This window comes from Thermobia domestica, chromosome 4, assembly GCF_964235325.1.
Source record: "Thermobia domestica chromosome 4, izTheDome1.hap1.1, whole genome shotgun sequence".
Taxonomy (NCBI): Eukaryota; Metazoa; Arthropoda; class Insecta; order Zygentoma; family Lepismatidae; genus Thermobia; species Thermobia domestica.
This window is the reverse complement of record NC_137457.1, coordinates 320,064,745-320,079,354: the sequence shown is the minus strand read 5'-3', so window position 1 is coordinate 320,079,354 and position 14,610 is coordinate 320,064,745. Positions and strand designations below refer to the sequence as shown.

Sequence of the window (14,610 nt, the reverse complement as noted above, 5' to 3'; positions counted from 1 at the left end):
AACTTTTGAACATGGGCCAAACCTGTCGGGCATTTCCTGAAATCAACAGTAACGCTGTTCTTCAGAATGATTCTTTCAATTATCTCATCCATCTACAGTTAAGATTTGTATCGGTTCTTTCTTTTGATCCCTTTCAGATTAAGTTCCATTCTGATCAACATTATATTCGTCATTTTTACTTCCGACTTGAAGCAGAAAATCAAGACTTGAACTTTCGGATGGGGTCTACCGAGCAATGCATTTATTATTCCACTTTTCTATAGCAATAAAATGTTAGAAAAAATGAGAAAGGGGTTTGAAGAATATGGGATGAAAATAAATGTTAGAAAGACGAAAGACATGGTGATTGGAACGAAGGGGGTCTGTGTCAAAGGTAAAAGTAGGAGGGGAGAAAATAGAACAAGTTAATAGTTTTCGATATCTGGGTAGTATTCTTAGTAATGATATGAAGTGTGAACGTGAAATAAAAGCAAGGATAGGAATGGCGAAAGAAGCCTTTAGGAGGAAACGTCTGTTTTGTGGGACCTTGAATAAAGAGTTGAGAAAAAGACTCATAAAATGCTTTGTGTTGTACTGTATGAGGCGGAAACGTAGACATTACGTAAAAGTGATGAAAATCGACTGAAAATGTGGGTGTGGAGAAGAATGGAAAGAATTAGTTGGGTCGAGCGGAAAACGAATAAGAGAGTGTTAGAAATGGTGGGTGAGAAAAGGACACTTTACTTTTAGATATTATTAGGAAGAGGAAGAGAAACTGGTTGGGACATTGCCTAAGAAGAGATTGTATCATGAGGGACGTCCTAGAAGGTATGGTGCCGGGAAAGAGAGGGAGGGGGAGAAGGAGACTACAATTAATGGATGATATTAAAACAGAAAGATCATACGCGAAGACAAAGAGGTTAGCGGAGGACCGTGGAGCATGGAAGCTTGTCAGCTGCGGCAAGTGACCTAACAATAAAGGCAGAATACCTATGATGATGATGACTATAGCATTATTAGTCCTGTGTCTCCGCCAATAAGAAGCTCATGTATCCACAGATGTAGCTTCATTCTATAGCCACTGATGTAGGAAACAATCCAAGATTCTTGTAGTTTCCATTGACAGAAGCTTCATCATGGATGAATAACCAGCCTTCATTTAGGTCTTTTGGCTTTAAAAGACTAAGAGATGCACTCATTTGAATGGTCAACCGTACTTCATTATTATATTCATAGGCGATGCTTAAGTTCTATACCTTCCTCCATAAGCACTTCATGTTAAAAAAAAAAAAAAAAAGCAATAATAATTAATTGAAAATCTTTTCTCAATGCTGATATGGCGGCTGCTTCGATGTTCGCATTGAATATTTGGGAACTCACACACAATAAATACCATATAAAGAAATCACACAACATAAAAATCTGCTGTTGTAATTCTCTTCACTATGCATCAACTTACCATAATACCTTTATGTGAGTAATGTTCTCACTCAACAGTCTTCCGCTCGTTTTTCGTCTCGATATAAAATATTCGTAAATAACTAAAGATTTATGCTATTTAGTAAAAAAAGTGCCTATGCTTGGATATACAGTGTGTCCACAAAAACACTCCTCGGTTTTATTTAGTTATAAAATGAAAACTTTGGGTAATATTGTCTTTTATTTTTTGGTGTAAACGTGTAACAACTCATAAAATTTCATGTGTTCATTACAGGCACTCAATGTTTGCCCCACCTGTCACACGGCAAACATCTAGGCGAAAATCGAGCTCATTCCATACTCTGTTTACAGCTTCTGTGATTCTGTCCTGCAGAATTTCCATGGATGCAGGTAGGGGAAGTACGTACACTATAGCCCCACAAGAAAAAAATCACAACAATAATGTCCGGTGATCTAGGAGGCCAGTGAAGAAACACTTGGTCATTGAATAAAACACGATCACTCCAGCTGTTTGGCAGGACCTCATTGAGAAAGTTACGGACATTACGACCAGTGCGGTTGTGCTCCATTCTTGTTGAAGAAGGTACTCACCTACCTCAGTAAGTTGAGGCATCAACCAGTTCCGTTAACATATCCAAGTAACTGTCGGCGGACACAGTTTCATCTTCAAAGAAAAAAGGACCACAAACTCTCTGTTCTGAAGTGGCACAAAACACATTGCACTTGGGAGAATAATATTGTATCTCCAGCGTGGTGTGGGGATTCTCTGATTCCCATATCCGCACACTGTCTGTTTACCTTACCATGTAGGTAGAAGGTTGCTTCATCAGTAAAAATGATCTTCGAGAGAAGATTGTCATCATTTTCCAGTAACTGCTGAAGATCCGAACAGAACTGCTGTCGTCTTGGATGGTCTTCAGGTTTTAATTTCTGCACCAATAGCAGTTTATATGGATGAAAGTGTACGCGTTTTTGTAACTACTTGCTACTCGTGCTTTTGAGTTTTTGTAGTTTTCTACTCGCTCTGCGCACTGACTTTTTGAGGCTCCGGAGAAAGGTTTCCCTCACACGATCAACAACTTGCAGCGGGACTGTTGCTCGGCCTGAGTGCCCCTTCTGCTTGTCACAGATGCACACTTCTTCGACGAAATCCTTGTATTACTTCAAAACTGAATTGTTTGAAGGTGGTTCCACATGAACGCAAGTTGAACACACACAATACTCTTTGTTGTGTGGAATTCTAACACACATCAGCTGCATTGCTGATTGGAGAGCGCCATCTTGAATTTACTGCCCAGTAGCGGAAAAATGAGTAAATGTTACTATTTGTAGGGAAGAAACAAAAATATTTTGAGTTAGTACACATTCTGACACATTACTTACAAACTAACTGCAAAAAGTTTGGATTGTACATACAATCAGTTCAAATCAGATAGTGTTTTTGTGGACACACGGTATTTCTACACAGCAAAAAAATGTGTTAAAATAACACAAAATGACTACCACTTACGAAAGGCAGATGGTAGCACAGCTATTCTGCATACATAGGAATAATTACGGTTTCTTAAATGATAACTATAAACGAAGTGATTGCATTCAAAATACTTTTAATAAAATTAACAATATGAAAATGGCATTTTTCTTTCTTTTCTTTATTACGAAAACTAAAATTACCCTAGTTTTCAATACAAACAATTTTAATGCCCACTTTACGCTTTAACAATTATTGTAACATGATTCGATAAAAGAAATAATTTCCTTTTATTTATTGTTATATTAATTTCACTTTTAATGTACGGGAAACAACTGAATCCAAATAAAAATTTATAGATATAACTATATATAAAAATACTGGACCTATGAACACGCAACACACGTACATTCTATTATACAAAAAAAAAACTAACAAATAATATACACTTAACCACTACAAACACAATGTGATATATGGCCAAAATTATTCACACATACATACAGAGATATCAGGTGTCAGTCCTCGGACATTGGTTTTCTTTATCCTTTTCTTCTGAAATTACTCACAAGGAACGGACATGAACGTGTCATCCGGACATCCGAATCAAATTTAGTCCATTCGATAATCATAACAAAGATATGTTCATGCACAAATAATTAGATGCCATGGACAACGGAGTAAGTCCCTGGGGCCCATTAACCCTGTTAGTACGAGAAAGAAAATCCTACACTCACAGTGAAATAGCTATTCCATCAACACTGTTCATTGGAAAGTCTTGGTTTATAGTTCATTCTCTTCAGCATGAAACAACCTTTCCAGAGGTGCTATGTATTGGGACCCATAACGTACTTGAACAGGGAAAATTGGTAGAATGTCGGGAAAATTCCCTCCAAAAATGCCTCTCATCAACTTTTACCCCCTCTGGAGTGGCCCCGGGTAAAAGCACACAATCCAAATGTATCTTTAGAGGGAATATTCCCGACATTCTCCCAATTATTTTCCTATTCAAGTATGTTATGGGTCCCAATACATAGCACATCTGGAAAGCTTGTTTCAAGCTGAAGAGATTGAACTATAAACCAAAGCTTTCCAATGAACAGTGTTGACGCAATAGCTGTCACTGTAAGTCTACGATTTTCTTTATACTAACAAATAAATGGGCCCCAGGGACTTACTCTGTTGTACATAGCACCCAATCTTTTGTGCATGATCATATCTTTATTATGTTTATCGAATGGACTGGGCTAGATTCGGATGACACGTTCATGTTCGTTGTCAGTACATTCAGAAACTATGAGACTGAATATATACATACAAAATATGATGCAAAAACTAAACGTGAACTAGTTCTTATGTAATTCAAATGGTAAACTCTCTTTCATAGCCAACATTTTATAAAAACTTCTCAGCTTACAAAATTATTTCTTTTAATAGTTTATATCTGATACTGTAACGGATAAATGATATGTTTTTATTTTTATTAACAATAATTAAGGAACTCTTATTATATTTACTATAAAATAAACTTTCTCTGTATTTACAAAACACACACATACAGAAACACGCAACCGTCAATATATATAACTACTGAGAACTTGAAAAATTCCTACGTAGTTTCTGATGCTACAATTTACATATACAAAAACAGTAGTGTACCAAAAGGCGGTCCTTCCTACTTAACCCCTTGCGTTCCAGGTGTATAATTTCCCTATGTGCGTGCTGTAATACCAGGTTTTAATTTTCTGTTAAAAAACTGTGTGAACCGTTATATAGGGCACAGTTATTGTGCACGCGCGAGAAGAGCATTCAAATTACAGATAAAAAGATTTATTTGCAATGTGGAACATTTGTACTGAAAAAGGGAAATTTTGATGTTTTGAAGGGGTTTTATGCTTCTTCAGGTTGGCAACACTGACCGGAGATCAAAGGCAAGTCTTTTTCTTTTTCTTTTTTCCGATCTCGAAGTTGCCAATTGTTTATCGTTAAAACAAACACGTGTGTGTCGTAATTGAATGCTCTCTGACGCCTGCCATCTACGGAGACAAAACATTCTTTTTTTCTGTCAGTAAGGTGCTGTCATCTCATGAGAAAAAGAACTAACTAGTGCCTTTTCTTCCACTAAAAAATTTCATCATCTCTAGAATTAATACACCCTTAATAAAGGATACGTTTTCATGACATCCACATGGATATTACTGGAACGCAAGAGGTTAAGGCCCATTAAGTTAATAGGATACAAATCAATTAACCCTTCCCTTCCCGAAACGAATTCTTGCTCCGCTACTGTATATATATATTGAATATCAACTAAAGTTCTAACCAGCACAAAGCTTATATGTACATATACCTATATATGGCAAGTATATCAATTACAAACTTTGCAAGAAAACATGAACAATAAAAACTATGGAAAGTACAATTTATCATGAATACATATAAAATTACATATTTTAACATATACAAGGTGATTCGTAATGTGATACGTTTCAGACACTTGGCAAAAAAAAAAAAAAAAAAAAAAAAAAAGTAAGAACAATAGGTCGAAAACAGCTTCGTCTGAAAGTAGTGGTCTAGAATATTCTAGTTTAGAAAGTAATAACTTTAAACTGAATGGATGCACTAACGTCAAGTTAAATAGCATAACAGGGACATCGTTATCTGCAGAATTTATTTATGCTGATGGGTTCTTCTGCTGTCTCACGGTTAGCACGCTCGCCTTCGGTTCAAACTCTACTGGGTGTACAATATCTGGCATAAAAATCCAAGCAAAGGCTCTGATCCAACCTCAACATATTCGGCTATCGTTAAGAAATCTTATTGCTGCATTTAGTTTTGACCTGTGTACCATGAACGACATTTAAGGTACGTTTCCCCAACACTAATGATCTCTATGAAGATATGAAAATATCTCCTAACGCCCACTGCCTACAGCATTTCTTCACTTATTAGGTTATTACTTAATTCTACAGATATCTTTCCTTAACTAATAAGTAAGATAAAACCAACAGACTGCAGCCCACGGTCTTCCACACTGACCTGTAAACTGGATATTTCTAAATCCCTACAACATTTTGCTTTTATTTGATGTCAGCAATGTCAACTCGAATTACCCTGTATATGTATTTATGTACGTAAGTATAAATCCAAAGAGAGTATTAGATAGCTACTACATATGCACAGCCCACAGATCAAGGCCCTTACAAATCACAGTACAAGCTTGTGTTAACATAATACTACGGCTACTTTCATGCTCTCTTTGGCTAACATAATTCTATGATATGCTTTCAGTTCTTTTAAAACACTAATTTTAAATCTAAAATACACATAATTACACTAGAAACATGTTAATGCTTAACGTTATAATTCGTCTTTCGAACAGAAAAATATATTTTTTTAAAAAATCTGAGCTTATAAGTCTTTGTCTTAATGCAACAGTATCAGAGTCAATATTTACAGCGTTTGTTGCATCGTGGGATTATTATACAATGATTTTATTCAGAATGTCCAAGATATATATTTGTACACAAGTAATACAAAAACAATAGTCAAGAGAAGAACATTAAGATTCCGAAAGAGAAATTGAGAATTTTCAATATGAATTAATTTTGTAAGTAAAGATGTAATTTTCGAAACCAGGTAATTAAGGACCACCATTGCATTGGATTACTGTTAGATAATTTACTTTCTAAATTTAGAGGAATCTTTAAGCAAAATGAAAGATATGAGAGGCAGGGTGGAGGGGAACGGCTTATACTGTAGGGGACTGCACACCCGCCAACTGCACCGGATTTAAGCCCCGGAGATAGTAGATCCCGTTTTTCATAACCTATGTGCTGCATAGGGATGCAAAATTCAAAACTCAACTACATTCAGGAAATAAAAAGTGTTAAATCTAGGCTTCGTGTGAAGTATTATACTGGATGGGTCAGAAACATGAACATTACGCAAAAATGATGAAAAACATCTGGAGGTATTCGAAAAGTGGGTGTGGAGAAGAATGAAGAGAATTAGATGGGTCGAGTAGAAAACGAATGACAGGGTGTTAAAAAATGATAGGAGAGAAAAAGAACAATTTTAGATATTATTGAGAAGAGGAAGAGAAGTTGGTTGCGATATTGGTTAAGAAGAAATTGTCTTATAAGGGGTGTGCTAGAGAGTATGGTGGCAGGCAATAGAGGGAGAGGAGGAAGAAGACTACAATGGATGATATCAAAACAGAAAAATCGTATATGAAGACAAAGAGTTTAGCTCAAGACTGTGGACCATGGAAGCTTCTCAGTTGTGGTAAGTGACCTGCCAATAATGGTAGAATACCTATGATGGTGATGAAATCTAGGCTCTAGGGTGAGTGCTGAATCTCCTTGTAGGCTATAGGGTGGGTGCTAAATCTCCATGTAAACTACAGGGTGGGTGGTGAATCTCCTTATACGATATTAGGTAAGTGCTGAATCCCCTTGTAGGCTACAGGGTGAGTGCTGAATCTCCTTGTAGGCTATAGGGTGGGTGCTGAATCTCCTTATAGGATATTAGGTAAGTGCTGAATCTTCTTGTAGGCTATAGGGTGGGTGCTGAATCTCCTTGTAGCCATAATCTTTTACTACAGCCTTGAAAACAACAGCCAAGTGGATTGGAACACTGTTATGTAGTATGCGAACACAACACACAGCGACTGATTCAAATTACTGCCTGCAACGAAGTGACGCAGGTACACAGTTGAAAACACACTCATATATAACAAGCAGGTACTTTTGCTGGACACTGTACTTACAACAGATTTACATAACTTATTATTTCATTCTATTCATGACAGCCCTATTAAGGAAAATCCTGCAGAACAATGGTGATCCTACAAATTTCTCTCCCAAAATCACATTTTTTCGGTCCTTACTCTAAACACCCAAAACTTTTAAAAATTAATGTAAAATATTTTAAGTAGGCCTATAAAATTACCTTAAAATTGGTAAAAAATACTCCATACACTTTATGCCACATGACAAGATGAAATTACTACAATTTATTCAACAAATCCACATTTTTATTTTTTATTTTTTATTTTGTAAAAAAAGATGATATTTACAGTTCGTACTTTACTGGCGGGGAATTATTAATTACATTTCGTACAATTTGTATGGCTCGGAAACAAGTTCTGTTCTGTTGCTGATATACTTGTATTTACTATCACTGGATCGTTAAACCATTTCTGTGCTCTTGAATGTTTTGTTCTTTTTGATAGAGATTCTTAATACAAGCTAACGAAAATGTTATAATAAAGCTTATCATTTTACGAAGAGAAGTTAAAAAGTAAAGGGATTTTTGTAATTTCTCGCACTAAGGATTGGTAACACTATTAGTATCCAGCGCTGAATTAGTGACGTCTGCAATACTTCTATGCAACGCGTCACTTTTATTCCCGCGTTAGTCAGTGAGTGTAGCAGATCGTTTAACATGGCAGCTCCATTGTCAATCTGCACCAAGGAGGAAATGAGGGCAGTCATTCGCTTTTTGTTTGCGTAAGGTGTTAAATCTGCGGAAATTATTTGTTGAATGCAGGGTTGGTTGGTTTAAACCAAGGTGGTTTAAACAAACAAACAAACAAAAGCTTTACATTGTATGAACTTCATGGTGACGTTTCCACATATCAAACCATCCGCATTACGTTCATCTACTTTTCACCTTTTAATCAAGAGGTCTCGTGTTCAATTTCCGGTCGAACTACAACCCATCTTTCAAGTGTAAACCAAGTAGCGATTCGAGGTGTCCCTTTAAGCGAAAGTCATCTCCGTGATAGCTTTGGTATTTCATAAGGATGTTAAGCCTAAACATACGAAATGAAATCAAATTATATATTTCTACTTGGATGAATGCCTGTTGTTTTATAAAGAAGCCAAGGTTGCTTAAATATATTGACAGAAATTGGCAAAATTTATCAACTGCCTACGTAGCTTCCAACATCAACTTGGATTTGACTTTGTTTTAATTTTATTGAATGATATCTACATACCAAATTTGTAATTTAATACCTCAGTTTTAGCGTAGTGATTATAATACGTTGACCTTAAAATTTTACATACAAATACATTTAAAGTAATAACAGCATTTTCCCAATGGCTAAGGCGGGAGTTTCCCGATTTATATATAATTCTGGTATAACGTTTTTACTTGTGTAACTGTTTATCTTTTTGTCCTTCTGAAATGACTCTTGACAATCATATTAACAAGTAGGCCTGTGTAAAGATCAGTACAACGTATTTTTATCAGGAGTCCTTTGTGAATGAGTCGGCAATCGCATTTGTGACCAATTAGTCCCGGTTTTGTGTCCAAATGTACAATTTCTCTTGGATGTAAGCCGAGAAGCGGTTTGGATTCCGCTTTAAGCTTATGTGACCCCTTACAGCATATTGTTGTTGCATAATAACACCAAGGCGAAATAAAATAATTTCTGTCCATATCTAATATAAACACATAGAGTAAATTATTGAAACCAAAAAAAATCTGGTTTAAACAAAAAAAAAAAAAAAAAGTTTAAACCAAAAAACCCTTTTTTTTTTCAATAAAAACCATGGTTTTTGCCAACCCTGGTTGAATGCAAGCGCAGTATGGTGACAGCTGTTTATCGGGGTGAGGACGAGAGCTTGGGAAGGCCATCGACGTCAGTGATTGAGGAACTTGGGTACATCATCATCACGAACCGGAAAATAAGGCTGTGAGCATGGATTAGAAACACGCATCATCATCAGAAGTTAAGAAGTTTAAACGTCAACAATCAGTTAGTCATTAATGCGGTACAAAATTGGTTACAGGTAAAAACACCGAAAAACTCTTTTCCGACGGAATCAAAAAAACTTCTGAAACGTTGGGAAAAGTGTGTTGAAGTGCAAGGAGATTATGTAGAAAAATAATGTATGTTTCAATTTTCTACCATTAAAATAAATGTACCTTTTCTCAAGTCTCCTTACTTTTTTGACTTCTCTTCGAACAATCAAGTAACGAATCATTTTGTTTTCCTCTTTTAAGTGTGCACAAGAAATAAATTACTTATCGGAAAACACTGTTTTTTTTTTTTAAAAAAAAAAAAGAAAAAATACCATATGAATAGAAAAAAGTATTTTTACAAACAGAACAGAACTATCACCATATTATGCAGCACGTATTGTCCTCTTAATATAAAAAATGAAATATTACTGACTTAGCAAATATACAACGCATTAACTAGACATCAGACGAAAGGCCTTCCTAATTACTAGATAAATTCTACGTCACCAATGAACATATAAAGAAGCACATATATTTATACTAAACTAGCATACACGATAAAACTATTCTCAAAACTGAGTACAATGTGAGACACTGGAATAACAAATATACACTGGCAATGTACTTGTAGTCAATATTTTCTTTATACAACTGAGAAAAGTAAAGCTGTTATACATTTTAAGTGCAAAAAGACTCAAAAACATGTTCCGGGCAGTACATTAAGGAAAGCAGTAAAATATTAGAAAACAATGTGAGTGCGAGTGTCTTTAAATTGTACTTTTAACATCTTTGCTGTAGCTAGAGATAAGAAAGCGGACAGAAACTGGCTTTTGACAAGACATTATCACCCTGGTACCCCCCCCCCAAAAAAAAAAAAAACACTTTGAAGCCTACCCGTTACCGAAACAAGACATTATACAGGGTGAAGCAGAGGAAATGAATGTTTTTTAAACCGCTAGTACTCGGCGATGAGTAGGAATATTCATGTTGTGCGACTGTTGGTGGACACCTCAGACAAAGCTGCTTCAGTCGCTATGGAACATTATGAGTTCGCGGTCGAGCAGTTCTTTTAAAAGAATGATTCTGTGGTCATGGTTCAATTCGTCGAAAGTTTAATGTCAAGGTACAGTCCCAGATCCAAACACTATACTCCGATGGGTTGTAGCGTTCACAAGTACTGGATTTGTGGACCTTACGTAACTTGAATTTTACGCAAGTTGAATTCATAAATTGCTGAAATGTAATTTGATAAGAAACTAAAGTTCATTATTATCATTATACATATAAATATAATATTTGTATATAATTTACACTGTATCTATATAGATAAAAATGAATGCAATGACGACTTCTAGACCGCTGCGCCAAGTTTGATTATTTTCGGTACATGATTGAATCATGCCCTAATTTAGATTTTTACATTCTTTTCCCGATAAAATTCCCTAGAGGGAGAAAATGCTCCTAGCAACAGCATTGCAATGCTAACATATGGTGTGAAAACAAGCCCCTAACAGATTAGACAACACTTCGTACTTTAAAACAACATTGGTTGCCTACAAAACGGGTTAAATTTTCATTGAAATGCGTATAAATGGATTCATATACTTCGCTATTTATCCTACTGTTTTTTACTTTCAAATTTTTGCATAAACGTTATTCTTTCCGTGCGAAGAACGAACATTCCAACTAGTTATTTTGTAGTTGAAACATCATGCAGCAGTATTTACTCGGATATGCAGTATAATTGTTGAGTTGATTTTGAGTTTAACGTATCGTTTAGCAGCGAGGCTATATGAGATGTGGACCTACTGATTAACGTGGAATTCGAACGTGCTCTCCCACTGGGAATCGAACCCGGGTCTCTCACGGCAAAGGCGTGTACGCTAACCGCTTAGCCAGGAAGGAGATCTGAAGTATAAAAGTATGAAAATATACATACAAGATATATACATATAAAGTTTATATTTTTTTATACAGAATAATATATATTACATCGTTGCATACTGCAATGAATATCAAAGCCGCAAACATACTCATACACACTAGCAGTTACAATTTTCGAGATTTCTTGCCGAACTGCGAACCGACGTAAGTCGTGGGGTTACTGTAAAAACATTCATTTTAAAGTAATAGTAATTTCTACCAAGTATTTCTCCTCACCAAATAGTTCTTCGTTTCAGAAATAAGACATTACAATGGGGAGAATAATTAACTTTGAATATGGAATATCTAGCAAACACTAACAGCGTAAGTAAGTAAGTTGATAAAGAAGTCGAAAACAATTGATGCTCCAAGTAGTTAACTTCATGCTAACCCTTTGGTCCCAACATGAAAACAAACAATACGCAAACAACATCTACTCATAACTATTACACTTGTATATGTCACATGACAAGACTCGACACATCGAATTTAAAAATGTTATGGCACATAAATATGTAAAACCAACACCGAGCAAGTTTAAAGGCTTTGCACTTAAGATATTGAAGAACTTGTTTCTATTAAACAGAAAACACACAACTTTATTTAAAAAGACGATTCCAACTTCTTTAGCGCCACCAGGTACAATTTGTAAATACAGGTACTTCTATAATTAATGTACGAAGTAAAAATAAACATATTAAAATATATATCTAGCCATTTATACTTTTAAAACGTTGTTTACAAGGAACTTCTGTTCTTTTCTATGAAATTACTGGCTTATTATTTTGGTTAAAGGAAACCTTTTATATCGACATACATCTAATTTTATATGATAAAATAACTGCAACTAATGTTGGCCCATCAACCATGATTTTAGGGAAGATCTAATGAAACATTAACGTTCTAGGGCACCAGTTATTTTTCTTAATCTAAGGAAGACATAATGAAACATTAAGATTCTCGGACCCTGCTCCTTTCTTAATTTTAAGGAAGACCTAATGAAATATTACAATTCTTGAACTACTGTTTTTCTCAATTTTAAGGAAGACTCAATGAAACATTACAATTCTTGGACTCTTGTTTCTTTCTTAATTTTAAGGAAAACATAATGACACATTAAGACTCTTCGGTTCCTATTTCTTTTTAATTTTAAAACTATTTTGAGTGTGTTCACTAGCTCTATCCTATTTTATTTTTGCTGCGAATTCAGAATATAAAAGGAAAACTCAATTTTATGTGCATTTTTCTTGCGCTTACGAAATCCTATTTAGCGAAAGATCAGTTTAGTTAATTTAATGAAATATTATTTGTAGTCCTGGAGTAAATCTTCAAATTAATTACGACGTTATATGCTTCGAAGATCAAATACTAAGCACTAACATATCGAATGTAGTGATAATTTTACCACACATTGTGTTGTAAGAACTAAAAAAAGGCACAGGAGTTATATACAATACCTTAAAAATTTGGAATACTGTCAAAAGTATGAACAAGGGGAAATATAACTGAACACTATAAATGTAAATTGATTAAAACGAAAGTATATATTTATAACGACACGAGAGCAATTACAGCAGCCTATTAACAGTTACTCTTTGCAGTATATGTAATAAGATCCTTCACTAACATATTTTAACGAAAATTATCGTGGAACTTATTTTCGAAATTGAAAGGAGGGGGAGGGTAAATTTACATTTTCATTCTTGGCAGATTTTTGTGGGGATTTTTCCAATGTCATAAAGAAAATATACATCGGATTTTGTCATAATCCAAAAATGTGTACGTAATTTATACTAGAAAATTCTCTTGCATATGCATGTGCAAACTTGCAAGACGGGATGGATTTCATCTCCTTTTACGCTTCTTATTTGATGGATTGGTACCCCAAACAACAAGGTTATTCCTACAAGTTGAAGGAGGTCACTAGCAAATTTCACGGGAGTTATCGTGGAATCGACGGACAGACTTATGAAGAAAAATACAAATACCGGCTAACGCTCGACTTAATGATTAGCTTTCAAGCCTCAAACGGTTCGTCGACAATGTGTCAAGAAGAGATAAGGGAAAGATTGATATTACATAGAGCATCCTGATACTGTGTCACTGTCATCCAGTTTTCATAACTATTTTAACTAATCATGAAATGAAAGTTACAATAGTGAAGAAATGTAAAGATATTATACATGGCACCTACATTAAAATTATGAATACACGACATTGTGAAGGTAATACTCTTGATGAAGTTTTCGACATTCCCAATAGGAAAAAATATTAATAAACGATCAGGACTTAAGATCTGAGCATTTTTTTTTAAAAATACTTAATCAAATGATGTCAACGTTATGTCTGGCCTTGCAATAAAGTTTTGAAAATACTTGCATTGTTTATTAACATAAAAACATCTGCCTTCCAAAGCAATTCCACTTTAAATACTCTCTCCACGTACTTTAAAAAGTTGAAGTTTAAGCAGCTTCAAAATGCTACAGACGTTTAGCACCTTTAAAAAGTTAAAGTTACAGAAGTTGAAGCATCTTTAAAAAGTTGAAGCAGCATAGTGAAAAGCCTTTAAAACCTTTAAAAAAGCAACCTCTGAAAGCGACACAAGTATAACAATACTATTTGTCTCACATAGTACTCTTTTGTTACATTTTAAAAGATCTTCCAACATATGCACTCTCTTAGATATAAACACATTATCACACACGCGCTTAAACACAAGTAAATATAAACAAATTGAACATATATACATAACAAGGAAAAAATTATGTCAAATCCTTTTCCTGGACGAGTTCTTTGATATTTATATACTCTGGATCAGACATAAAATGCTCCATAAGCTCACTGAACGTCGGTCTATCTCTCGGATGGTATGACCAACACTGTTCCATTATCCTGTAGACAGAATCCGGACATCTGGCGGGTCTTTGGAGACGATCGCCGTGCTCCACTAATTTAATTACCTGTAAATATGTGTTATTCATCAATGTGCTGAGATTATTATCCGGTAAAATAAGAATGGAAGACATACGTATGTAACATAA

General features: G+C 35.0%; 1 protein-coding gene across 1 annotated transcript in view; it reads right to left on the bottom strand.

The window, feature by feature from the left end:
- Window positions 1–3,009: 3,009 nt before the first annotated feature.
- Window positions 3,010–14,610, bottom strand: part of Shark (SH2 ankyrin repeat kinase) — a 66,801-nt gene continuing 55,200 nt past the window's right edge. The window contains exon 16 of the mRNA XM_081756610.1: window positions 3,010–14,529. Coding sequence (XP_081612736.1) covers window positions 14,332–14,529 — 198 coding nt within the window. The 3' untranslated portion in view covers window positions 3,010–14,331. The remainder of the gene's footprint in view (window positions 14,530–14,610) is intronic.